At 40.8% G+C, this 26752-nt stretch overlaps 1 protein-coding gene across 1 annotated transcript in view; it reads right to left on the bottom strand.

Moving 5' to 3' along the window:
* THSD7B (thrombospondin type 1 domain containing 7B) overlaps positions 1-26752 on the bottom strand; it is a 440833-nt gene that overhangs the window by 182737 nt on the left and 231344 nt on the right. The window contains exon 8 of the mRNA XM_063118635.1: positions 2950-3144. Coding sequence (XP_062974705.1) covers positions 2950-3144 — 195 coding nt within the window. The remainder of the gene's footprint in view (positions 1-2949; positions 3145-26752) is intronic.

Consider the following 26752-nt stretch of genomic DNA (forward strand, 5'->3'; position numbering starts at 1 on the left):
CGACCAAGGGCAAGATGGATGGATGATATTCTGGAGGTGACAGACTTGACCTTGGGGAAGCTGGGGGTGGTGACAGCCGACAGAAAGCTCTGGCGTGGGCTGGTCCATGAAGTCACGAAGAGTCGGAAACGACTGAACGAATAAACAACAAACCTTTCCTTGGGCTGCAGCCCTTTCTTGTAGACCAGAATTGGGGAGAGTTGCAACTCTTGGTCTTAGGTGAAGAGGAAAAGAATACAGCCAGGCAAAGCACTCACTCATGGCGGCTTGCTCTCGCAAGCTGGCATCTGTAGTATGCCCTGTGTTTCCAGTTCAAGAGACAGAGAGAGCTAGCCTTCTTTTCTTCTCTCAAACTTGAGGGTTTTTGTATGATCTTATCTAAAGATTGACTTGCTATGGGAACAAAAGAGGGTGATTTGGGATGATGGCTGTACTTGATGCAGCCTGGAGTTCAGCAACAGGGCTATATTAGCATGTGTATGACCAGGTAAAACTCTTTCCATCCAGCATTCATATTCTGCTTGGTTTTACCCCTACCTTTGTCTCTGGGGAATGCATTTGAAGAAGTCTATCAGGAAATGGTTACTTGACCTAGGCCTTCTGTGAATGCTCTCAGTCTGTAGGTGGGGTTTTGGGTCACTTCAAAATGGAGTCAGTACTGCTCACAGAAGCTACCTTGTAACAATATGTAACTGTTCTAAAGTACATACATTTTTAAAATGCTATACTAATGTTTAACATGAAAATGTCCAGCCTAGTTTAGACACTTTTCCCAGTGTATTTTAGTGTGCTTTCCTAAATGTATAGATCTGCCGTTACCTTCAATATCACTGGAAACATGCATCATCGTTTAATTAATTTCTCTGAATATATTTATCATTTTTTTAAATCCAATATTCTGATATATTAAAAAGCTTCATTAAGTCATGACTTCAATGTTATCAGATACAATTTGGCAACATAGTGAATTAATGAATATTTGTACAGAGCTTTGTAGGCACAATTTTCCCCCAAGCGATAAGGATTATTAATTACTATTATTATAATGCGACTGGAGACTAATCCAAATGGTTCTCCAGGGAAATGTGGAACACAGCCTTGAGAAGCCAAAGCCCGGAAACACTGCATGCAGTATCATTCATACTCTACATATGTACGCACCATGTTTTACTTTTCCAAAATCTGCATTTGATCATTCTAGTCATGTGCATTCATTCTTTCCAACTGCAGATTTAATTTTTATTCTTTAATTGATTATGGCGCAAGGGCCCGCTATTAATTTGATAGTGCAGCACCCATCTGATGTAAAGATTTAAATCGTTCAGAACAGTGGGAGACTACATTACCATCATGCTAACAATATCTAAAGTCATGAAAAAAGTTGAAGGCAGATTTCCAATACAGTTTTTCCAGATATTACCCTTCATCTGATTCAAATCTAAGATTACATAGCATCCTGAACAATATTAATTAATTAATTAATTAATTATATCACTTAATATCCTAAAATCTCTTAGCAGTTCACAATAAATATAAAATACGGGTATAAAATCAATATAAAAACAGCATAAGAACAATGCAAACAATAAATAATTAAAAATATTACCACAAGACAATCACATTTGAAGTTAGTCAATTGGGGCACTATTTTTTGGTGGAAAGGGAGGATACAAATCAAAGGAGAGGGTAATCAATCAATCAACCTAAAGAAAGCAGCATTCCTCAGTTGTGGTACATTGTGTTAGTGGTCCAAGGACTGAATTTGTTTGAAAATAATAGCTCTGTGCTGAATCCTGCCCCCTATTTTCGGGAACTTTTTCTCTCTTCCTATTTTTGGTAACTTTCTCTCTCTGTCTTCCTCTTTCACAGGGAGAGGGGAGAATTTCAGAGAATATTTTCCTTGGGGAGGGAGTCAGCATTTCCATATACCTTTTAAAAGTGTAGTTGGTTGTCGAGGGGCTCTTCTTTCTTTCTTTTTCTTGTTTTAAAAAACAGCCCTGGCATTTGGGGGAGCTCAGCAGTTCTTCATGAATGCCTATTGGAGACCATGTGATTTTGGACTCTACAATAGAAATTCAGAAAAACTCCTGGACTTCTGCAAGTGCTAGGTGTGTATGTGTATGTATACACACACACACACACACACACACACACACACACACACACATATATATATATATGAAAATCCCACAAAATTTGTACAAAGACTGCCCCCCTCCGCAAGGAGAAAATTCTTCAAAATTTGCACAGGTCATACATAGCCTCTTTTGCCAGCATTTTCATTTTTCCCCTACCACCCACGAAATGTCAAAAATGGAATAATTGAAAATTTTGGCACAGTACTTAAAAAATAACTGCTATAAAACACAAACCTATCTTCTAACTTGATCTCAGGAAAAAATTCTTGACTGTTAGAGCAGTATGACAATGGAACCACTTACCTAGGGAGGTCGTGGGCTCTCCCACATTAGAGGCATTCAAGACGCAGCTGGACAGCCATCTGTCAGGAATGCTTTAAGGTGAATTCCTACAGTGAGCTGGACTCAATGGCCTTATAGGCCCCTTCCAACTCTACTTTTCTCTGGTTCTATGAAGGATAATTTCTTGATTTGCCACAGGAAACCTGTATGTCAGGGCAAGGGAATCTCTCTCATGGGCTGAATTCAATTTCAAAGAAGCTCTTGTGGGCTGCATTCCAGTGGTGCACAGGGCAAAAGGGGTGGGGCCAAAACCACCCAAAATACCAGAATATTTTGCTATTTGTACAAAAGCCAAAAAACCACCAATCAGTGAGCAATCAGAAGTCATGGAAAGGCCATGGGAGCAGGGGAAGAGGTGGTGGCCCTCTGGAGGTCTGGATTGGGACCCTAGGAAGGCCAGAATTGGTCAACGGACCTGAGATTGCCCACCTCTCCCATAAGGAAACAATCAAAGAGATCTGCTGTTCACCTTCTCCTGGTAATGCCAGTATAGATCTCGTTCTGCTTTGCCTCCCTTCAGCATTCTTACTGGAGCATGAGTGGGAGCAAGACGACCACTGGGACCATTCGGTCACAACACAGTCCATTCCACAGGGCACGTTGCAAGTCATGGTTTTGGGAGGTGAAGGAGAGTCTGCACAAAAATCAGCTGAGACATCCTCACCTAAAATCAACACAAAATGGGAAGAAAGCAACAGCACCGAGGTTAGGATTAAAAATCACTTTAAAAGTAGTCCAGTAGTATCAAAATGAATGTGAGCAGGAAGAGGAGCTCTGATCAGTTCACAGAAACATTGCCAACTGGTCACTTCTATGTTTGCTTCACACCGAAAAGAGTTCCCTGTATGCAAGCCACATCCTCCTCCGGCACAGAGTATCAAGGACCTCTTGTTTTGGCCTTTTTGAGTCGACATGTGCAATTTGTCTTTCCTGCAGATACAACACTGCTGAGGGAAGGATCAACCTTGTAAAAATATTGCCATCTCTAGATAAGAGTACACTTGTAGAATGTGTGTAATTGCAAATACGTTCCAACACCTTTTTCAGCAGCAGACTTATATGTCTTCTCATGTTTAATTCCATCCTGGGATTCCCTCTTACTCACAAACAGCTGTCCTATACACACATGCAGATGGCATCCTAAGTTTTCTTCTCTGTATGCTGACCTTCAGAAAATATGGTGAAGGGTTTCTTCAGCATCTTTTTTTCAAAAAGCAGTAGATATCTAATGTACATCTGAAGTTTATAAAGAAGGGGTTGAGGGAATTTATTTATTTACAATACCACTCCACATTCAAGATTGTGGAGCAGGGAACAGCAGATAGGATAAAAAGTTAATAATGTATATATTTTTTAAAAAATGGTAAAATTACTCTTTTTAAAAGAAAAAGATAAGTCACTCAAGGAAGGCTTCCTGAAAAAACAATGTTTTCATGAGGTACCGGAAGCAACACAACATTGGTGCCTGCCTGACCTCCACAGGAAGGGAATTCCATAGGAAGGAAGTCACAACACTAAAGAATCTTCTCCTGGTGGACTCCAGTTGGGCCAAAGGTCCATGTGGAACCACCAGGAGCATGCTCTCTGATGATCTCCGTGACTGGCAGGTTGGTAAGGGAGAAGGTGCTCTCTTAGGTATCCTGTTCCCAAGTGGTTTAGGAGCATTCCGTTGTCACGTATGGGACGTTTATACTCAAGTTCAGGATAAAGAATCTTTTGCATATACTACTAATGTTTAAAATGAAATTATTTATTTTGCAGCATATGAATACAATGGTCATTCCTAGCAGAACAGGGTTAGTAACTTTAAATTCAGCAAGAAACAATTATCTTAGATACTATTAATATTGTGTCACGTATGGGACACAAGAATTTCCATCTTAGTGCATATGGTTATCTTCAATTAAACATTTCTGTGAACTGTGAACTTGAAACTTGTTGTTTATTCATTCAGTCGCTTCCAACTCTTCGTGACTTCATGGACCAGCCCACGCCAGAGCTTTCTGTCAGCCGTTGCCACCCCTAGCTCCCCCAAGGTCAAGTCTGTCACCTCCAGAATATCATCCATCCATCTTGCCCTTGGTCAGCCCCTTTTGCCTTCCATTTTCCCTTCTGATAATTCCTGAGATATCACCTCACATTTATATCCATGTTAGACTCAATTTTTACATTTTAGCTCAGTCAAAAAAAAATTTTTTTTGATGTCACGTATGGGACATTCTCTCTCACGTATGGGACACTGTCTGCACTACAATATAAAAAACTCACTTAGGACTACTAAATATGAATTATTAATTGATTTAAGACACTAGCATCAACAAATAATGTAGTTAGAGCATTTAAGCATTGATATTTGAAAAGTTTCTTTACATTAGAATAATTCTGAAAATTTATACGTGGTGCAGCGACGAGACTTCGAAGCCACAGTTGGTGGGTCAATCTTCCTAATCACATCCTTAAAGTAGTATGTAATACAATCAGGAGTGTGGGGCCACTTATAATGATGTTTGTTGGCAGGAACCATTACACTCACTTTAACGCCATCCATGCCACAGACTTCCATAACACTGCCTGGGTAGCCCACCTTATTATAATTAACCAAGCACCAAGCACCTATATGGAGTTTCACATCTGAAGTAGGCCTAGTAACAGGAACAGATTCTTCACTCTCCAGGGCATGGTGTTTGAAGGAAATTAGACCGTTTGGTTTAGCCTGCACAATATGATATGATGCTATCCCAGGCACAGTGATAGTTCCTTCCCAAGGCTTGTCTTTCTCTACTTGGGAATGTATTTCATTCTGGGAAATGTACAGAGTGCATGTTGAGGGAGCAAGTTCATTTGCTAACTGTGCAAACTCCACTGCATTCTATACGACACCGCCTTGGCTCATGGTCTTCTGTCGTACAAGCCTTTTCACATTGCCTCCCACACCATCAACTATTCCTTTGCCATGTGAGGTGACAAAATATTTCCAACTGAACTTTCTTTGATATTTTTTTGCTAGAAGCTTCAGCACGTGCACCATGTATTTGTTCTTGAACTCGGATGCAGGTCCATCACTCCAAATGATGTCCTGAGTAACACCAGTTTCTTCACTCATTATCTCATAGAGTTTCATCAGCATTACATACACAGGGTGTTTGTCCTTCTGTGTTATATCTGAGCACAAGAGGAAGGTTCTACAAGATCCATTTAAGAAAACAGCTGCAGTGAAAAGCGTTACACTTGCTCGAGACCAAAGGGCACTCTGAATCTCGTTCTGATACTCACAGCTATAAGACATAGCAAAATCAATTTGCAGCACTCTTACATTTTCCAGTTTTTGATCACTTAAGAAAGCATTTGCTTGTATTCTTTTTATGTGAACATGACCCAGAAAATTTTCATAACTTGAAACAATATCTTTGTGTAATTCACCTGCACAACCATCTTTCATGCTTAACACTAGTCTTCCATCAGCATCCTTTTCCCACTGCTTCCATGTGACGTGCTTTGCTGGCTCTTCAGGAAATGGAATATTTTTTCCACTGGAACATTTTTCACATGTATTTAGCCAACAGTTGGAAATTAAATTGTCATCACATAAAACAGATTTTAAAAATTCTAGGTCCCCTCCAATTCTAAGGCTCTTTAACTTGAGTTTAAAATTTTCATGGATTTTACATCAACACTGATCCACTGGGGTATCCTTCAGAAGAAGATCATTTTTTGGACGTAGACTACAAAATTTTGCAAAACTCATTTTAACTTCAGGGTGGCTGTTTTTAAACACAAAAATTGCCTCTCTTAAAAATATAGTGAGAAAATGTTTTTGAAGTCTAAGTTTCTTTTCTTCTTCCCAAACAGTTATGCAGTCCTTCAATCCAGGAGCTGTATATACAATATCATTGCGAAAAAAGAAGCTCTTAACAATGTTTATGTCTTCCTTTAACATACCACGCCCTTGTAAGAAGGAACTATGCATTTGATTAACTAGTTTAATGCCTACTCTTTGTGCTAAACCACTGACTACAGCTCTCTGTTTTCTTGGTGATTTTGGCAATGACTTTATAGTTCTATTTACAGCTTTTCCATAGCTCCGTCTGCTTTGGTAAGGACTTACTATTATATATTTTTCTGCATCACTGTCAGCAATAGTTTTTTTCTTGTGTGCTCTCTGCAACCTCTTTCGATCTCTTTCATACTTCTTCCTCTGCAACTTCTCTCTGCTACTTATAGACATATTTTTCTTTCTTCTCAGTTCTTTTAACCTTTCATTTTCCTTTTTTTGAAATTCTGGATCCTCCATCTTCTTCTTTAGTCTCATTTTCTTCATTCTTTCAGCACTAGTGCTCTTTTTATTTTCAGTTTACACATTCATTGTGCATTATCTGCATAATAAGTGTCATGTATGAGACAATAAATAAAGGGACGTATAAACTGTTTAAAATACAAAATTAACGTTAAGAAAATATTTCATTATGGACAACATTATCAAATCCTGTCAGACTAATTTGATCTCATTTTTTGATAAGGTAACCTCCCTTGTGGACCGTGGGAACGCTGTGGACGTCATATATCTTGACTTCAGCAAAGCTTTTGACAAAGTACCACATGACATTCTGATTAACAAACTAGCTAAAAATGGGCTAGATGGAACAACTATTAGGTGGATTCACAGTTGGCTACAGAATCGGACTCAAAGAGTACTTATCAATGGAACCTTCTCAAACTGGGGAGAGGCAACAAGTGGGGTGCCGCAGGGCTCAGTCCTGGGCCCAGTGCTCTTCAACATTTTTATTAATGATTTGGACGAGGAGGTGCAGGGAACGCTGATCAAATTTGCAGATGACACAAAATTGGGTGGGATAGCTAATACCCTGGAAGACAGAAACAAACTTCAAAGTGATCTTGATAGGCTAGAGTGCTGGGCTGAAAACAACAGAATGAAATTTAATAGGGATAAATGCCAAGTTCTACATTTAGGGAATAGAAACCAAAGGCACAGTTACAAGATGGGGGACACTTGGCTCAGCAATACTACAAACGAGAAAGATCTTGGAATTGTTGTAGATCGCAAGCTGAATATGAGCCAACAGTGCAATATGGCTGCAAGAAAGGCAAATGCTATTTTGGGCTGCATTAATAGAAGTATAGCTTCCAAATCACGTGAGGTACTGGTTCCTCTCTATTCGGCCCTGGTTAGGCCTCATCTAGAGTATTGTGTCCAGTTCTGGGCTCCACAATTCAAGCTGGAGCGTGTTCAGAAGAGGGCAACCAGGATGATCAGGGGTCTAGAAACAAAGCCCTATGAAGAGAGACTGAAAGAACTGGGCATGTTTAGCCTGGAGAAGAGAAGATTGAGGGGAGACATGATAGCACTATTCAAATACTTAAAAGGTTGTCACACAGAGGAGGGCCAGGATCTCTTCTCGATCCTCCCAGAGTGCAGGACATGGAATAATGGGCTCAAGTTAAAGGAAGCCAGATTCCGGCTGGACATCAGGAAAAATTTCCTGACTGTTAGAGCAGTGCAACGGTGGAATCAGTTACCTAGGGAGGTTGTGGGCTCTCCCACACTAGAGGCATTCAAGAGGCAGCTGGACAACCATCTGTCAGGTATGCTTTAGGGTGGATTCCTGCATTGAGCAGGGGGTTGGACTCGATGGCCTTGTAGGCCCCTTCCAACTCTGCTATTCTATGATTCTATGATTCATTTTAAATGCTACAAATAACATATATAACCTAAAAAGTGCACTTTTTCATGTCACGTATGGGACCGCAAAACTATATGCATAATTAGCTATATATCTGCTAATAAACACACCGTTTCTAATGTTTTAACATGTAGGCAGCTAGTTTAGGACCTTACCTTTGCTATCAGAATGAAAACAACACTTAATTCACTGTACAATACAATGCTAAAACTTAATCAAATGTAACCTCATTTAGCATGTGACTGATCTTGACAATGGTAGCCATTTTGAAAACGAGGTTGTGCAATAATAGCAAAAAATTATCTTTCATCATCAAAATACCCTCTTTCCACTATATATAACTAATACAATACAAAATATTAACTATTTTTGAAATTTCATGTGTTTTGTCCCTGTTTCAGTGGAATGCTCCTTTAGGACATTATACACTAGTACCAAAACCTAAATCCTGGCCCAGTAGCAAATAGACAGCCAGTGCAGTTCTCTTAGCAAAGGAGTTGAATGCTGAAAAGGGGCAGCTCCTGACAACAGCCATTCTGCTACATTCTGCACTAACCCCAGCTTCTGGAGCAGCCTTAAGGGAAGCCCTATAGAGTGGATTGCACTAATCCAGTCTAGAGATGACTAATGCCTGTACCACTGTGGTCAAGCTATACGTGTCCAAGACAGGCCATAGATGGTGAACCAGCCAAAGCTGTTCATACCACTTTCACAGTGGAATATCCTGCTTGCTGTAGATGAACCCTGGGTCTTCCCTAAATATGACCATATCTGGATCCAACCCAATAAATCCTTTTTAAAAGTATTATTCAACTCTAATAGAAGTTTATATTCCAACTTAGGAAAGTAAATGGAATAGATGTGATTTGTTGAAGTTCATCGTTTGTGGCACACATTGATGCATATGCAAATATAAAAAGGGGCAACTAACGGAGATTTGATTATAAGTAACAACATCCTAAACGTTTCCCATATTTGAGCTCTTTAAAGCTGAAATCTACATCACTTTATTAACATATCTTCACCTTGAATGTCTTCCCCACCCCGCAGGATACTTGCAAAGCTTTCGCTATCTTTAATGAACCCAAGACTGAACCAACAAATTGACAACTATTTAAATACGGAGAGGAGGAAGCAATAAAACTAGGAATTACAACTGCAAAAGAAAACCACCTCTTCATTGGCAACCAGAGTGGTGTCTCATGAAGCTGCCTGGCATATAATTATAACATAGAGGGGAAAGATCTCTATTGCTTTTGCAAGGCAGCGTGTATATACCAGCCTGCAAATAAGACAGACAGGATGCCAGTTGAAGTGCTTAAAGCTGTCAATTGTGTGACAGTAATTTCTGCATTTATATTCCCAAATGAGGACAGCCTCATCGTCCCCGAGGTACAAATAAAACTTTTCAAGCATATTATGGGGAGTAATAGAGAGAATCGAGCAGGCAATCACTACCAGATATGTTTTCAAATATGTATTTTCTAATCCCCTCTCTCCAGGACTTGCCGCTGCTGATCAGTCAAAGCTGGGCTTGCCTGATCACTGCATTATTATTCTAGCCTGCTGAATGATGAAATAGATTTGAAAATCCCTCTCCTACAGGAAGGCCTCTCATCGTGAGTGAATATCCATCTCTTTCGATGACGCGTTTGACAAGATTCTCTCTCCGCACCTACAACCTGTGCTTAATCATTCTCTCAGAATGGCTCTGTTTCAGCACTCTGGTTGTTCCCATCAAGCTGACAGCTGAGCAAGCCGGTGGAGGGTGGGTGAGAGAGGGGGGACTCTTAAACCACGCACCAATTATGTGCTTGCCTCCATAAGTCATTCTGGTATTTCAGTCCCTGCAAGCATTTTGACAGCCTGCCTGTGTGGCAGCTGTTACCACAGCGTTGAGAACTGGGGTCAAGGTGGAAGCAGTAAGAAAAGGTAAGATGGGAAGATTCCAATTCTTTAGACTAGCCAAAATGTTTTTTGTATTTTTAAGTCACCATTCCTATTTATAGGGAGAGTACAAATAGTCAGTTCCTGTCAGGTTTACAATCTACAGCAGGCAGAAGACTTATTTCCATCCCTTTTTTTCCTCAGCCACAGTGGGATGAGTTACGTGTATATTTAATACCTGTCATTATTGATGTGGGTGGTGTCTAAAAGACAGCTGATGGTTGGTAATAGAGGAAACCCACGTTAGCCTTTGGAGAAATATATGTCTTTGTTTCTATGTAGACGAAAAAGATGCAATGGAAAACCTGTCAGTCTTGTAAACTTTTCTGGCTTTTCTGTAGAAAAGAAAAGGACACTCCCATCTATAAGCTATCTGAGCAAGATTGTATCTTAGTGAAGAAATTGAAATTAAGTGGATTTTGGATTCAAGCGATTTCAAGCAAGCATGGTGAAAAGGAAGTTACAGCATGAATAGGAAGCACTGAATGTCATCTGCTTCAACACAGATTGCAGACAAACTTTAAGAATAATTTCATAAAAATGTAATCTATGCTGTTTGCCAAATAAATTATTAGAAACACTTTAAAATGAGCATACATTGAAATTGTAAAATGGCCAAGGAAGAGAGAACAACCAGAAAGGGGGTTATTAGTAGGGGTGTGCACGGACCCCCCGCTCCGCTTCACTTCCAGATCCACGATTTTCGGATCGGGCCACTTCGCCCCGCCCCCGCTCCGCCCATTTCCACTCTGCTCCACTCGGAGCTCCGGATCCGGATCGGAGCTCCGTTTTTCCCCCCCATAGGGTTGCATTGAAAGATAAAAAAGCAAACAACTTTTTTTCTGTTCAAGTTAGAAACCTCACGTTTGGCACCATGACACCTCATAGGGGTATACACATGCACGCCAAGTTTCAAGGGAATCCCATCATCCTCTGATTTTTGGGGAATTTTTGAAAATCAGGCACCCCATTCACACCCCTTTCCATAGCTCCGTCAATTTGCATGCTAAAAATCTCAAACTCGCCACCATGAGAGCTTATCCAGGGACACACACACACGCCCAGACTCAAGGCAGTCCCATCATCCCCTGATTTTTGGCACGGCTCTAACCTCTAACGCACCACCCATAACCCTAATTCACACCCCTTTCGATAGCTCCGTCAATTTGCAAGTTAGAAACCTCAAACTCGGCACCATGATAGCTTATCCACGTGTCCACATGGACGCCAAGTTTCAAGGCAATCCCATCATCCCCTGATTTTTGGGGAATTTTTGAAAATCGGGCACCCCATTCACACCCTTTGGGATAGCTCCGTCAATTTGCATGTTAGAAACCTCAAACTCGGCACCATGATAGCTTATCCATGTGTCCACATGGACGCCCAAACTCAAGGCAATCCCATCATCCCCTGATTTTTGGCGCGGCTTAACTCACCCCAAATTGTCCCATTCTACAACTACGTCAATTTGCATGTTAGAAACCTCAACTCAGCACCATGATAGCTTATCCACGTGTCCACATGGACGCCAAGTTTCAAGGCAATCCCATCATCCCCTGATTTTTGGGGAATTTATGAAAATCGGGCACCCCATTCACACCCCTTTCCATAGCTCTGTCATTTTGCACGTTAGAAACCTCAAACTTGGCACCATGAAAGCTAATCCATGTGTCTAATCCTACTGTATGTAGGGAAATGGGACAAGAAGTGTGTGTATGCTTTGCCCAAACAGGATTTGAAATGCTCAATCAGTGGCTGTTACACTTCACAAACAGTGCACTGCACACACAGCACGCTCACACAATCACAGTCACACACAGAGTCCAAGCAACAGAGAGAAGAAATAGAGAATTTTTTTTTTGTATTTTTTTGTATTTTTTGGTATATAGAAGGAAGGAAGATGAAACACAGTCAGGCTTTAAGAGAGGGGAGGGGGGGGACAACCAACCAACCAAACAAACAAACACACACTCCAAAGTTTAAAAATAAAGTTTATATTAAATCAAAGTAAGGGAAAAACACAGAGCAAACTAAGCTAAAAGTCAGAAAGAAGCAAACAAACACACACACACACGCCAAGCTAAATCCTAATCTATCTCCAAAGTCCAAACACAGCAGCAGCACCTATAACTAACTCCTCTCTCCACGAACGCCAACTCACAAAGAGACACAAAGCAGAAAGCTCTGAGGGTGCCTCTGCCTTAGTCCCCCCCTCCAACGCTGGGATTGGAGGATGCTTCATGAGGTGATCAATTCTCATCAGGATTGGGAGTTGAATGTGCCTGTCATCACTTCAAAACAAAAAAACAAAAAAAACCCCAAACCGCCGGTTTACTGCGCTGTCCCTGTTTGTTGACCCGATTTTTAACAAATTCTAGCACACGAACCAAAGGACAGAGAAAGTTGAGAGTAGTCTCAAAATGACCCCCATCCACGACTGTCTAAGCACAAGAATTTTCAGAACGATAGCTTAAAAAACAACCCAGTTATCCCCGATTCTTTTCCGCAATGCAATCCTATAGGCGAAAACCGCCGTTTGACCCGCACTGTCCGTTTGTTGACCCGATTTTTTAAAAAATATAGCACGCGACCCGCACGACGCAGAGAGGTGAGAGTAGTCTCAAAATGACCCCCATCCACAACTGTCTAAGCACAAGAATTTTCAGAACAATAGCTTCAAAAACAACCCAGTTATCTATGGGCGAAATGTTTCAAGATGGCGATCGGAGCGCTCCGCGGAAAGAGAAGCACTCCGAAAATGGTCACTTCTCTTCGCCTTGCTTCTAGGGGTCCACGGTCCGCTTCTACTCCACTTCTGGGCAAGGCGGAGCAGGCCAATTCGCTCCTGCTTCTGCGCTTCTAATAGGAGCGGAGCACATGCCTAGTTATTAGGCAATCCCCAGTCCCAATCCATCATTTGATGGGCCCTCCCATTTCTGTAACAAATAAAAAGGGTTGAATATTATAGGATGATGGGGACTGGTCCCAATTTTATCCAAAAAAGTTTAGATTTCCACAGAAATGTTCAGACATTTTGCCTCAATGGCAATTTCTGAATTTATGTGAAACTTTGCTTTGGGCAAAATTTGGTGGCAAGTGCTGCAAAGGCCCTAAGGTGACTTGGTGCCAAAGTTGTGCCATTCCTCCAGCAGGACTGTGACTATGCTCCCTCTGAAGATAATTTGCTCCAATAATCACCCACACAATAAGGACTATGGCTTTAATCCAGGACAGGGTGCCGCTCATGGAAGGAAGAAACATTTTTTACCAATTCCTCCTCCTCGTGTAGCTCCCTATGCTATATCCCAGAGTGTTCTGGATGACTCTCTAGCCCTTTGAAGCAGATTTAGAGACACACATGGGGAAGGGGGAATCTGTAACAATTGCTCCCGTATTTCCATTGTTATAAATTTATTTTTGTCTTTGCTGAGAAAATCTAGGACGCGTTTAGCTACCAGTTAAATATCTATAGCTAATTAACACACTTCAGACAGAGAGCTTCTCTACACACAGGAAAAATGCTGTGCCTTACCATGGCTTTCCTTCTCACAGGAATCCCAACATTGGGACACACTCCTTCACATGCGACCACATGGTTTGTTCCCTTCTCCTGGAAAGCCCTGTTGTGTTTTAATGACACAGCAACATCTAGTGGTGGAGCGATCCTACTTTTTCAGCATATTACATTATCTGTGTTACTTTCAAATATGTGATTTCCAAGGGATAGTGTGAGAGATGTCCTGGCTCTTAATGCCATCATCTACTGGAGCCACAAACTTCCATGAGCAGTGTCATGTGGTGTCCAATTCATGACGAATCTGAGCGACTTTATCTTCAAAGTGCCATGCAAACTCATCACAGCGTGCTACCGAGGGTTCAACTATCTCACGCCCTGGCCCAGAGTGAACCACCTGGAAAAGTTCTGCCAGATGACACTGAGAAGATGCAATGCTGGTGGAAAAGAACTGCCTCTTTGCCACCCTCACCGCCACAGAGTAGGCTCGATAGTGAGCTCTAACCCGTGTTCGATCAGACCCAGCACGAGTTTTCTTCCACCTGCGTTCTAGCCGTCTCCCCTCTTGCTTCATTGCCCTCAGCTCAGGTGTATAACAAGGAGCTGACCAGGCTCTGCTCAGAGGTAGAGGACGCTTGGGCGTGATCATGTCAACCGCCCGAGTCATCTCTGCATTCCACAGAGCGACCTGGGCTTCGACAGGAGCACTGGCCATATCAGCAGGAAAATCCCCCAGAGCCCTCTGGAATCCATCGGAGTCCATTAGCCTCCGGGGCGGGCCATTTTAATAGCCCCCCCCCTTGCAGAGGGGAAAGGCCGCCGAGAGTCTAAACCTCAATAGGAAGTGATCCGACCATGACAAGGGGGTAGATATTAATTCCCCCACTTCCAGATCACCATCCTCCTGTCCAGTCGAGAAAACCAGATCAAGCATGTGTCCTTTTACATGCGTTGGGCCAGTGACATGTTGAGACAGCCCCATGGTTGTCATGGCAGCCATGAAGTCCTGAGCCGCTCCGGATACAGCAGCCTTGGCATGGAAGTTGAGATCCCCCGTAACCACCATCCTGGGGGTCCTCAACACCAGGTCCGAGACAACCTCCGTCAGCTCAGGCAGGTAGACTGTTGGGCAGTGGGGTGGATGGTACACCAGCAGAATCCCTAATCTGTCTCGAGTACCCAACACTCAAGATTGGCACTCGAATGAACAGGAAGCCTAGAGAGGGAGATTGTATTTCTATAGACCACGGCAAAAAAAAACCTCTCCGGCCCTCGAGTCTGTGCTGGTGCTGCACTGAGTACCCAGGAAGGCAGAGTTGGGTGAGAGCAACCCCCCCAGCTCACCCACCCAGGTCTCAGTGATGCATACCAGGTCAGCCCCCTCATCCACAATCAGATCATGGATGAGGGAGATTTTATTCTGGACTGACCTGGCATTCAGCAGCAGCACCACCAGACCCGAGAGCAAGCTGATAAGGCCGCCAGGAACCATCTGGTTGGGGGAAGGACTAGAAGAGGGCATCGCTGTAAGGAATCTATCCCCAGTATTTGCCATTTGGATGGCAATTCTCCCAGTTAGGAGAGATGTTTTTGGAGCTCCTCACAATCCCTTTTTGTTTTAACTTCCTTAAATAATTTGGTGTCATCGGCAGACTTGGCCACTTCACTGCTCACTCCATTTGATGTCCTTTGTGATCATTTATGATGTTCACTCCTTCTTCAAGATCATTTATTAGTAAATCTGGTCAACGTTTTATGCTCCTTAACACAATTATGGACCATTAACTGAGAAACAAAACTTTAAGTACACTTTGACTTTGAATGATGGATTGACCATCCGATAAACTTCAGATGAACTTCTGATCTGGACCATTAGTTTCATAGCTCTTCATTTCTCAAATAACTCTTTGACCCAAGGGAGAATGCTTTACAATCCAACACTTTCTTTTTTTGTTTAATATATATTATCCAGAGCACACTGTGAAGCAGGTTCATGTAAGTTTCTCAGAATTCATTGTGAACCTGCTCGTGTCTCCAGGTCTCTTCCTTTAATACAATCACTGCTTTTTACTTATTCATATTTCCAAATTCTTAATTATGTCTCATTAAGCATTTTCAGTTGCTCCTGACTTGGCATTTAAGAACAAGTAATAACAAGGCTTCTTATATTGGTTTGAAGGAGGTGAGTTAGCAATTTCTCAGTGCCCCCCTTAGCCATTCCAATACAGCTAAATTCACAACTCTCTTAAAATCCAGGCCACTGTGAGCAAGACTTTCCATTAGTGCCGGGGTGCACTCACTGGTAGCAGTAGCAAGGAAAGAGAAATCTATAACTGGATTACTTGAGTGTGGGGTGTGGGGGTATGTCCCCTGAGGCAGCATCACAGGAAAGGGCATTTGTGACAAACCAGTGTGTCTCCACCTCTGACCTGCGAGATAAGACAATCTGCAAGTGATCCTTTTATCTATATTTCTCAAAGGAATATAGATACATATATTTTATCTATATGAGTGTCCATCACCACTCATGGATATCTTTAACATCCCAATATCATGCCCATATGAGAAGAAAGTCTTACAGCTTTGATGTAGGGGAAAGGATGAGGCACTTTTCAGAGCTTCCTTTAACTTCTTTAAGAATCAGGTGAGCCTGTATACAGAGCAGTCAAGCACATGGATAAAGCTACCATTCAGACTGAGAATCAACTGAACTCTAGTTTCCACTTCAATATATCTATTAAAGAACCAAGCAGAGAAGCCATTTCCCCCCATGAAATTCCATTCTCCTCAAACTGGGGGATGAAAAAAAATCCCCTTGATTTCAAAAAGAGACTTTTTCCTAATCAATTACCACACACCCAGAAGGGTGGAGGGGTGGAATTTTATGAAAAATAAAATAGTTGGAGGGGAAAGCTTAAAACATCCTCTTCTGGAGCATCATGGTCCTGAGCTGAATCAAGGTTGTGTGTGTGCTTACTTGAGAGTAACTAGAAGTAGCATGCACTGCTCCACTATGCATGCTTAAATGAACACTTAGCTTGGCCCTGAGTCAGCCTGGAAGTGGGCTACGAATAGAAACATGGGGCTTTATTGCAGCCTGGAATGTTCTTTGTGCAAAGATTTTAAAAAAATGGGGCAGGGGGAGAAAGTTGAGTTTGTTACAACATTCCAGGTATAAAGGGCAGCAAGAGAGAGGGGGTGGCAGCAAGAAAACTTTGAGCACCTGTGGGATATTATCTAATGGATACTTGAATTGCATCTGAGAAAAGCAGATGATATACCTGCTTATCCAGCAGATAAGCCAAGTTAGACAGCAAACCTCTGCTATAATGAACACCTCAAAAGGCATCTTGTCTGGGATATACATGGCACACAGACTCTCTTTCATCCTGTTGCACTAGGAGAGATTGAACTATATATAATTTTGAAACCAAGCCCTGAAACACAGAAGATTCTAATTTGCACATAAATGACTCATACCACTTCATACCACATTTTTGTATCTTGTAATGACATGCTGTCCATCAATATTACTCCTTGTATTCGTTCATGTTCTCCATGTAAAATAATGAAACAGTCATTAAAATACTATGCCTGCTATAAAATTTTATATCTCATTTAAATCTTGGGAAACAATGCCAATAAACCTTGAGTAACTGCTTGTCTATAACAAAGACGTCAGTAGATAGTAGTAAATTTAGGAGTGGAGAGGGAGTCGGGGGAATCAAAGTTGCCATTTGCGAGCAATTTTAAATCTTTCAGGATAAATAGTCTAACAGGCAAAAATATTTCCCCAGATATCTAATTAGCTAATAGAACTGTTACATTTAAAACACTTCCCCACAATAATAATACAGTTTAGGAGTGAAAGATTGATTTGATATAACCATTTGCAATGTACTCAGACCTCAGCAATGTTGCCATTGACTTTTCCCCATGCTGAGATACCAAATCAAATTCTAATAAGTCCCAGTACAAATTTCCACCTGAACGCATTGCACCGCCGATTGGAAGGCCTATGTCACACTTCACAGACATTTCTGCCTGGGTGCTGACTTTGGCTAATGCTAATCCATAGTTAAGGATTTCAGCAAGAAGTATTGTCAGTTCATCAGCGTAACCAGCAAGGTGAAAAATAAAACTAATTACTTTGGCCCATCACTATTTCCATAATAGAGAAGGAGAAGGAAGAGAATAGCAAAGAGAAGAATGACAACAGGGGCAGTAAATGTCAGGGAGGAAATTAAAGAAGTGAAGACTTAATGTACAACAAAGAGAAAGAGAAAACTGCATGAATGTTTGAAAAAATGTACACAAGGTCTGAAGGAACTGGTAACGAGATGGGAAAGGGAAGTAAGTCATTTTTTTAAAGTGGATTTCTCATTTCAGACAATGCACAATTAACTTATGCAATTCACAGCTAGGGTTGTACGAGAAATTGGTTGTGCTTTTATATTGTATTTTATATCATGTTTTTATACTGCTTGTTTTATACTTTGAATGGTTTTAATTTTTGTGAACCGCCCAGGGAGCTTCGGCTATTGGGCAGAATAAAAATGCAACAAATAAATAAATTCATTTCCATTTGTTGTCTATTGGGATTTTACTCAGTTCACACCTTCTGGGCCAACCACGAACTCAGGCGCAATCTGCAGTCAAAGTCGGTGCATTTCCAAGTTTGCAATGTGATACACAAACACACACACACCTCAAAAAAGTGTTCAATAACATGTAGACATTTAAAAAAATATGCACAAATATGCATTAATCATGCGATGAATGTGAACATTTTAAAAATACATATTTTCAAAACCAGTACATTTCACAAATGCATATATTTTAAAAGTGTATGCATTTTGAAAGTGCACACATTCCAGAATGAGTACATTTCAAAAATGTGCATGAACATCATTAGAAAAATGAGTACATTTCAAAGAGGTACACATCCCTAGTTACAGTCATTATGCAATTCAGAAAAGGGCAACTGAAATGATTATGGGACTGGGGCATCTCCTCTATGAGAAAAGGTTACAACAGCTGGGATTGTTTAGCTTGGAAAAAAGGAGGCTGAGGGTTAGGGGTGTACAAAATTATGCATGGTGTGGAGAATGTGGATAGGGAGACATTTTTCATTTTCCCTTACTACTAGAACATGGGATCATCCCATGAAACTGATTGGTCGGAGATTCAGGATAGGAAATACATCTTCACGAAGCACATAGTTAAACTATGGAATTCAGTACTACTAGATGTGGGAGTGGAATAAATTCCCGGAGAAGATTATCAATGGCTACTTGTCCTGATGGCTATGTGCTACCTCCAGTAATAGATGTAGCATGCTTATGTACAGACAGGAAGTTGCTGTTGTACCTGTGTCCTTCTTATGTTCTTGAAAATTAGCAAATAAATTTCAATTAAAAGCACACAAAATAAAGAAAATTCCCTGATGTATTGAGCCTTCATAAGTTTTGTTTAATAGTATCTGACCCACGATGTTACTCATTGCACTCCTACTCCAAAGATATTCTTCATCTTCAACCACATCATCTGTGCAAGGGCCTATGAGAGATTCGTGTGACGATGATTTATAGATACAATACATTCACCATGGTAATATTCCCAAAATGTTTCCAGGCATTTCACAATCTTTAGACTCAGGTATGGAAATTTACAGGGGATAATAAAGATGGTAACATAAAAACATGGCAGTTTGGAATAAAAAGGAGGGAAATAACTGTCTGCTCAGGGCAACCTGCTGCAAGACAACAGTGAAAACAGGAGCAGACGTGTCTCCCACCCCCAATAAGAATTATCCCTCACTCAGTTTCCATTTCATTGAATCTACTTTTAACTAAACTTAAATGACAGGGCTCCACACCTCACTCCTCTTATTATTTTTGCCTCTTCATCTGTCTGCTGTCTTGGACTGTCATCGTCCTCTTCTGTCCTCTCTTGATTTTGTTTTTTTACTGGGCTAAATTCTTCTTCTTCTTCTCTCTCTCTCTCTCTCTCTCTCTCTCTCTCTCTCTCTCTCTCTCTCTCTCTCTCATTTTCCCTTCCAGGTCTCCCTCCCTTTATACATCTTATCGCTCATAGTTGGCATTTCCAAAGTGTCTGCCCTTGGACCCATTCCCTTTGCTCTTTATTTCCTCCCTCTTGTATCATCTTTTGGTCTAGCAGTTTTTGAGTTGATGATCTTCCACTTTAACTCTCAATTAAAGCCTTCTCTTTAGCCTTTGGTACTGTCTGTGGTGGTTAATTGCCTTTCTCATATTATCACTTCATGGATGTCTGCTCATTTTCTTAAATTGACCTTGATGAAACTGAATTTTTCATAATTCCTCTGCAATAAATCTTTGTTTCTTCCACTCTTTCTGAACCTTGATAATATTATAATCCACCATTCATTCCACTCTTTCCCCCATGCAACCTGGCTGTAAATTGTAGTACTCTTCATCTTCCATTCCTTTGATTCAGACCATGGCTAAATCGCATCGTGTATGAAAACCTTGAAAATAATTCCATTAGCAAGGCTTCTCTACTCTTTTCATTCTCCATGCAGCTCTTGGTTGTTTATTTGACTCGGCTACAGCATATAACATCTCCCTTCTTCCCTTGATCCTTTCCACCTCATGCCTTGCCAGTTGTACTGAATGTTCAAACAACTCAGCTATTGTTTTTTCTGAAGTTTATGCTCTACACATGTAACAGAATGAGGTAGTAATTGGATGGTACTACTTCAGGTTGTGTGCCATTTTGTATGGCTCCCATGTAACGCATGCACGCACACACACACATCTCAGAATAAAAACAAGTGCATTATGGGAAAAGTATCTAACCCAGACTACTTCCTACAGTGCTAGTTTTCAGCTTACAAGGAATTGGGGTGGGTGGGGGGCTGTGTGTGTGAAGGGCAGTATTAAAAATGAAGTTTCTCCACAGGGCTGAAGTGGTACAGTTCATTCTGCTACTCCATGCTACACCATATTCAGGTTTTCTGAACTGAATAGAACAGAATCTTGTATCCGTGGAGGCTCTCCACACAAGCCCAAAAGCTGAAAAATCTGTGTACTGGCTCGTGTGGAGAGCTTGCATGGATACTGGAGACTCTCCTCTTCAGACAATCATCTTCCATGAGTAGAAAGCAGCAAATGCGATGACAGAGAGGGCAGGACTGGATCCCTCTTTCCTCTGATGTGTTTGGCCCTATTCAGTTTCAGAATGCCGAGTACGGCTGTAGACAAGGATTATGTTGCTTACATTGCAAAATAGCGGGTTTTGCTGCCAAATGTAGCTAACCTTGATGCAGGATGATAATGTTTATGCTTTAGCAGAATGCAATCAGGCTTGTCTATATGTTTCTAAGAACCTGGATTAACGCAGGAGACTGACAGCTGGTTTCAAGAGTACCATTAAAATTCTTTATTTGCCACCTCTCTTCCAATTCCCCATTTCTTCCTACAAACACACACCTAAAAACACACACCTAAAGATTTAGTTTGCATAAAGAAATCTACATGGTTGCACAAATGGTTTGTGTTGGCAGAGCTCCTACAGTTATTTAGTATCATTAGAATGCTAATGATGCTAAATGACTATAAATATCAGCTGGACTTTTTGGGGTGGAGGAGAGACATCCCTTTCAAAATGTGCCTCATAACTGAAAGGATCCATGGGGGAAGGGGGATGAAAAGAGTATACAAACATAAGATTTATGCAAGCTTTTCAAGATGAAGGTTTAGTTAGAAGGCAGTGATTCACAGACGCCTACTTTAATCCATCTCACAGCACAATCCTATGCATGTTTAGCCTTCTTCAGTGTGGCTTACTTCCAGTATGTACGCATAGGATTCCAGCCACTGCCATGCAATTTGAAGAATGTGGAGGAAAGAAAGAAAACCACACCCTGGAGAACAGCATTAGGAAGCATCAGTAAACAGTAATTGGAAGGTAGATTAAGAAACCCCCCCAACTCCATGAATTGGAGGTGAAAGCATGTGCTCACCTACACTGAGAATTTAACCAGAAGCTTCCTCCTTTATTTCATTCCAATCCCTCAGTCCCTGCCACTGGATCACGATTCCATTTCATGAAAGTCAATAAGCAAAAGTCCCAAATAACATCAACATATGAAAGCTTGATAGCTAGAATTGAATAAATTTTCTAAAAGCATTTTAAAATGGGGGGTGCAGATAGATGCTTGGAAATTACCACCTGTTGTGAATGATGACTAGAAGGTAACTTCAGCACAAATAATTAACATGCACAGACATGTGATTAACATGCAGTGTACATGTGAGATCAAGTAGTGACATGTGAAAAATTGGGAATGGCTGAGCATAAGGCTTTGAATGGGAGTGACATTATGTAAAGTAGCTTATTCTATGCAAGTGAATTTAATCATGTGCACTACCCACAGAGTGGGTCGATCTCATTATGATGGGAGGCAGTTATAATCCCATGTCATCGTCTACTTGCCAAATCACTTATATAAGGATTTTAGTAAATATAGCTCTCTCGGTCTTTCAGGATGATTATACTGTTTATGCTACACTATCACTGTTATTTAGTAACTCTTCTGCTCACAAAAGGTGTTTTCTCCCTAGCTTTTTCTCCCTCCACTGAAATAGATGAAGAAACCAACTTACATGGGAGCACGTTGCACAGGCAAAATGTACAGCGGAGGCTCACATTGGTTGTTCCACCCATTTGTGTCTGTCCACTGCTATTGCAAGGGCAACAAGCCAGACCATAGCAATGGTGCAATGCTTTGCTTACTGCTGTGCTCCACACTGATTTGTAGGATTGGCCCCAAACCATCTTATTTGAATTCTTCCAATAAGTCTCTACTATCTAACTTCTGTTCCCATTTTCTCACTTCAGACAGGTTCTCTTTCTTAGATAAATGGAAGTGTTTAATTTAGCTCGAATAGCCATATATATATATATATATATATATATATATATATTAAAATGAGGCACTACAGCACAACATAAATGTTATCTTTCGGGTGTGCTTCTATTTTGCCTCTGAGCCTGGAATTTTAATTACATCGTTAATAATTATGCCATCATTTATGGCCCACACTGCATGATTCCTAAGGAGGCATTTAAGGAGTATTAAATATCAAAGCAGCTCCATCTTCTATAACCGGTCTACTGGTTATATTATAACAACCATCTAATCCTACGCACAACTCAGTTACGATGGCATCTATAAAATCATTCATAGGGAGGGATCATTTATGATACTATAAAAAGGAAACGGTCCACCTGGAAAAGGGTATCTTGTTTTTCTTTTGCAAGCTTAAGAGATTAAAGAACTCTCCAATATATTCCGATACACCTGGCACTTGCACTCAGTCCTCTTTCAAAGAAAGGGCCACAGGGTTGTCTAACCTTAAAGTACACCATATTAGAACACTCGTAAGTATTTCCTGTGCTTGCCAGAAAGAGCTGCACAGGAAATGCTCCAGTGGTTAGAGTGGTGGACCGGGGAGATCCAGGTTGTATTCCCCACTTGGCCATGAAGCTCACAGGGTATTTGGCCCTGTCACTCACTCTCAGCCTAACCTACCTCACAGGGCTGTTGTGAGGATAGAATGGCAAGGAGAAGGAGGACCATGAAAGCAATCTTGGCAAGAGGAAAAAAGTGGAATATAAACAACATCATCACCATATATGTGGAGATGAATTTACTTCTCATCATGTAATTCTGTTGCTAACGTCCTGGTTGTCATCCCCACATCACTCCTCCCAAGTGCATAATGAACCTCTCTTCCTCACCCTCTGGCTTCTTCTATGTTGCATTCAAACTTTCCACTATTTTGCCTATTCACAAAAGGCTATCCCTTTAGCTTTATTCCTTGTACAACTACCATCTGCTTCCCCCTCTGCCCTTTTCTTTCAACATCCTCTTGAGTTTTTCCAAGTTGGTTTCTGCCCTGTACACATCTCCTCATGACCAAAGTCAAAGAAACCTCATCATTTTTTTACCTCTCTGTTACAGTTGATTACTCTCTTTTGCTTGAATCCATTTCCCCCCTTAGGTTTCTGTGATTCTGTCTTCAACTGGTTCTCTTCCTACTTGTCTAATCACACTTCCCATGATTCCATAGGTGGAAATTCATCCACTGCTTTTCCTTCTCTTCAGTGGACTCCTTCAGAGATCTGTGTTTGTTTTTCTTTTATTCTTTTTCTAAACACACACCTCCTTTTGTATCCTTTTTTTCTCACTTCTATTTATTTTTTTCTTCCTGGGCAACCTTATTCATCTGGTAGAACAATGGCTGTTAAAAGCACCTATCATGCATCAGCCATAAATCAACTGAGGCCACAGCTAGACCTAAGGTTTATCCTGGGATCATCCAGGGTTCGCCCCTGCCTGAGCACTGGATCCCCTGTGTGTCACCTAGATGAACAGGTTTGACCCCTGGATGATCCAGGGATAAACCTTAGGTCTAGCTATGGCCTGAGTTGCTTTAAGCAAGGCCCAATCTCTCATTCTCACCCCTGCCTTACAGGGTTATTGTAGGAATTATGAAGATAATGTACAAAGAGCATTTAAGTACCATATAGTTAACAGAAAGTTGCCTCTGGGGTTTTTGCCTAAAGCAAGATATCCAGGCAAATTCTTAGTCTGGGCAAAACTTTCAAGGAATCTCAATGGGAAGCAAAACTATTTTTATTGATTTGTCATAGAAGGGCTCAGTTGATCATTGCCCTTCAGCAAAGTTCAAGTCTAATTAGAACACTATTCTTTGAAGTGGGCTCAGAAGTGGGCTAAGACTAGCAAAAATTCTCTTTAGGACTCTGTGCATCTGCAACACCACATCACACAACAAGTCCCTAGCTTGCAATCAATTGACCCACCAGTGCCTCCTGTGTAAAAATCTGCCCAACAACATTTACAATAAAACAACTTCACAACGTTAATGATTATTTAAAAACTATAAACATTGAAGGAAATTTCAAAAGAAAACTGTGATAGCAGATGGCAGAGCTTGTGTGTTTGCTATTTCCTTGAGAGGAAAATAGTCAGAAATCTCACTGGATGCCCCAAAATTCTCTCTCTTAAAACTGTGGTCTAAGCATTATGTGTACAGGTCTGAATTACATTGAGGGATTCATATCCATTTACAGTATAAATATGCAGATCCCTGTATATAGAACTGCAGTTTAAGAGATTCATGTTGTACTATAGCCATACAATACTACCAGGTTTCACAGGCTGTGAAGTAGTTACCGAAGTATCTACTGATATAACTATGTACTAAAAGACAGCCATGCCATTCTAGACCACATGAGTCAGACTGACAGAAGATTAGTTATCTAAGTAGTCCCACCATTTAAACTGCCCCCATTAGCCGAATTTGCTGCTGAAATTGTTGTGGCGGGGGGAGGGAAAAGAGGGGGCAACTTGGCTTGAAAACAAGTGAGTGCCTTGTTTGGAAGCAGAATTGTGCTCCAAGTAGAGAGATTTTATTTGAAAACAAAGTGCATACTCCCTACACAACTTGTTTTCAAGCAAAATTGCCACTTTTTGCTACTGTTTATGCTAATAATAATAATAATAATAATAATATCTGTGTGCAAATGGCCTCTCAAAATTCTGAGCAGAGAAATGGAGTTAATAATCGATATATATAAAATGCTTATATATATCGTATTAACACCTTTAAGGCTTCCACTTGCTTGGGGGTGGGGAGGAAAATGCACTTTCTGAAGCCTTCAGAAAGTGCACAATTCCCCCAAGCACACTAATGGCAACCACCATTAGCAAGTTGGGCACTCGTGACAAACCCTAGATCTTCCATACATTAATAATAATACTTCCCTGCAAGCCCTGAGGCAGATGTGGTGTGTGTGTGTGTTAGTGTTGTTTCTAGTTCCAGGGAAGAGATGAAGCTAGTCTTCTGTGAAAATATTTCCTCCAATTTCTTGAAAATTTTCTTGCCCATGGAAGAGGCTTCCATTTTTCTACCTCATTCGCAGTGCCTACTATAATTTACTTTGAATTTATTTTGGTGGTGTCTTTGAGCTCACATAATTCCTGCGAGATGGCCAAGGGTGCTGTGTGTGTTTTCTTTCTTTTACACAACTGTCCTTTGGTCTGCAGCCTCCCAGGCTGCCTGCACTTCCTGCTCTGAAAAGGAAGTGCTGCCTCATTATGTCTTTCCATAGGCTTTAACTGAAGTGCAGGAAGCTAAGAAGGTTACAGGTTGCTAGAGAGTTGATTGCACAATGAAAGATAGGATAATCATGCACATTCCTTAGCCACTTCAGGAGTAAAGTAAGTACAAAAATCTCGAACCAAACCCAAGAGTATTTCTATGAATTTTATTTCTCCTTTGAATTTATTTTAACAAATAATTTCTCTTTTTATCAAATTGAGTGAGAATGGTCTAAAAGAAACATAGAAGAAACTTTCAGCACAACACTAATAAAATAATAATAATAATAATAATGACGTCAGATAAGAAGTTATACCATTTAAACCTAACAAAGTGCTGGTTGAGGAACCTGAGCTGAATTTCCAAACTGAAAACAACTAAACGATGTATTATAATGTTCCATTCCTTTCTTTCACAACCACTAATGAAAAAAGTAATAATCTTTCTCTAACTTAAGAGAGGGAAAAGCCACTTCTGCTTATTCAGTTATTAAAATGGAGAAGTGTTATTTGATAGCAACTGCTATCTACGGGATATATTTCCCACTTGCATGTCGAGAAATAGGCACACAGGCCAGGAAAAATATTAAAACCTTCAGTATTAATAAATATTTCCCAAGCTAAGTATTTTGTGACAAACCTCCTAATAGATGGTGTTCAAAATTCAGAGCACATCGACGAGCATGATTACATTACTGTCTCCAATTTATTTCTCTCCTCTCATGCATGACAATAAAATACTACCTTTGAACTTTTATGTAGCATAGCTGAGTGAATTGAGTGCATGCAGGCACAAAAAATATAATAAAGCTTTTACTAATTCTATAAATTATTGAAGCCCTCACACAGCAAATAGAATCTTGCTGTGTTCATGCATTCTTAAAACCTGACTTGACAAAAAAGAAAAAAAAAGAAAATTACATTTGAGAAGCAGTCCAGA

This window comes from Elgaria multicarinata, chromosome 2 (genome assembly GCF_023053635.1).
Source record: "Elgaria multicarinata webbii isolate HBS135686 ecotype San Diego chromosome 2, rElgMul1.1.pri, whole genome shotgun sequence".
NCBI classification, from domain to species: Eukaryota; Metazoa; Chordata; class Lepidosauria; order Squamata; family Anguidae; genus Elgaria; species Elgaria multicarinata.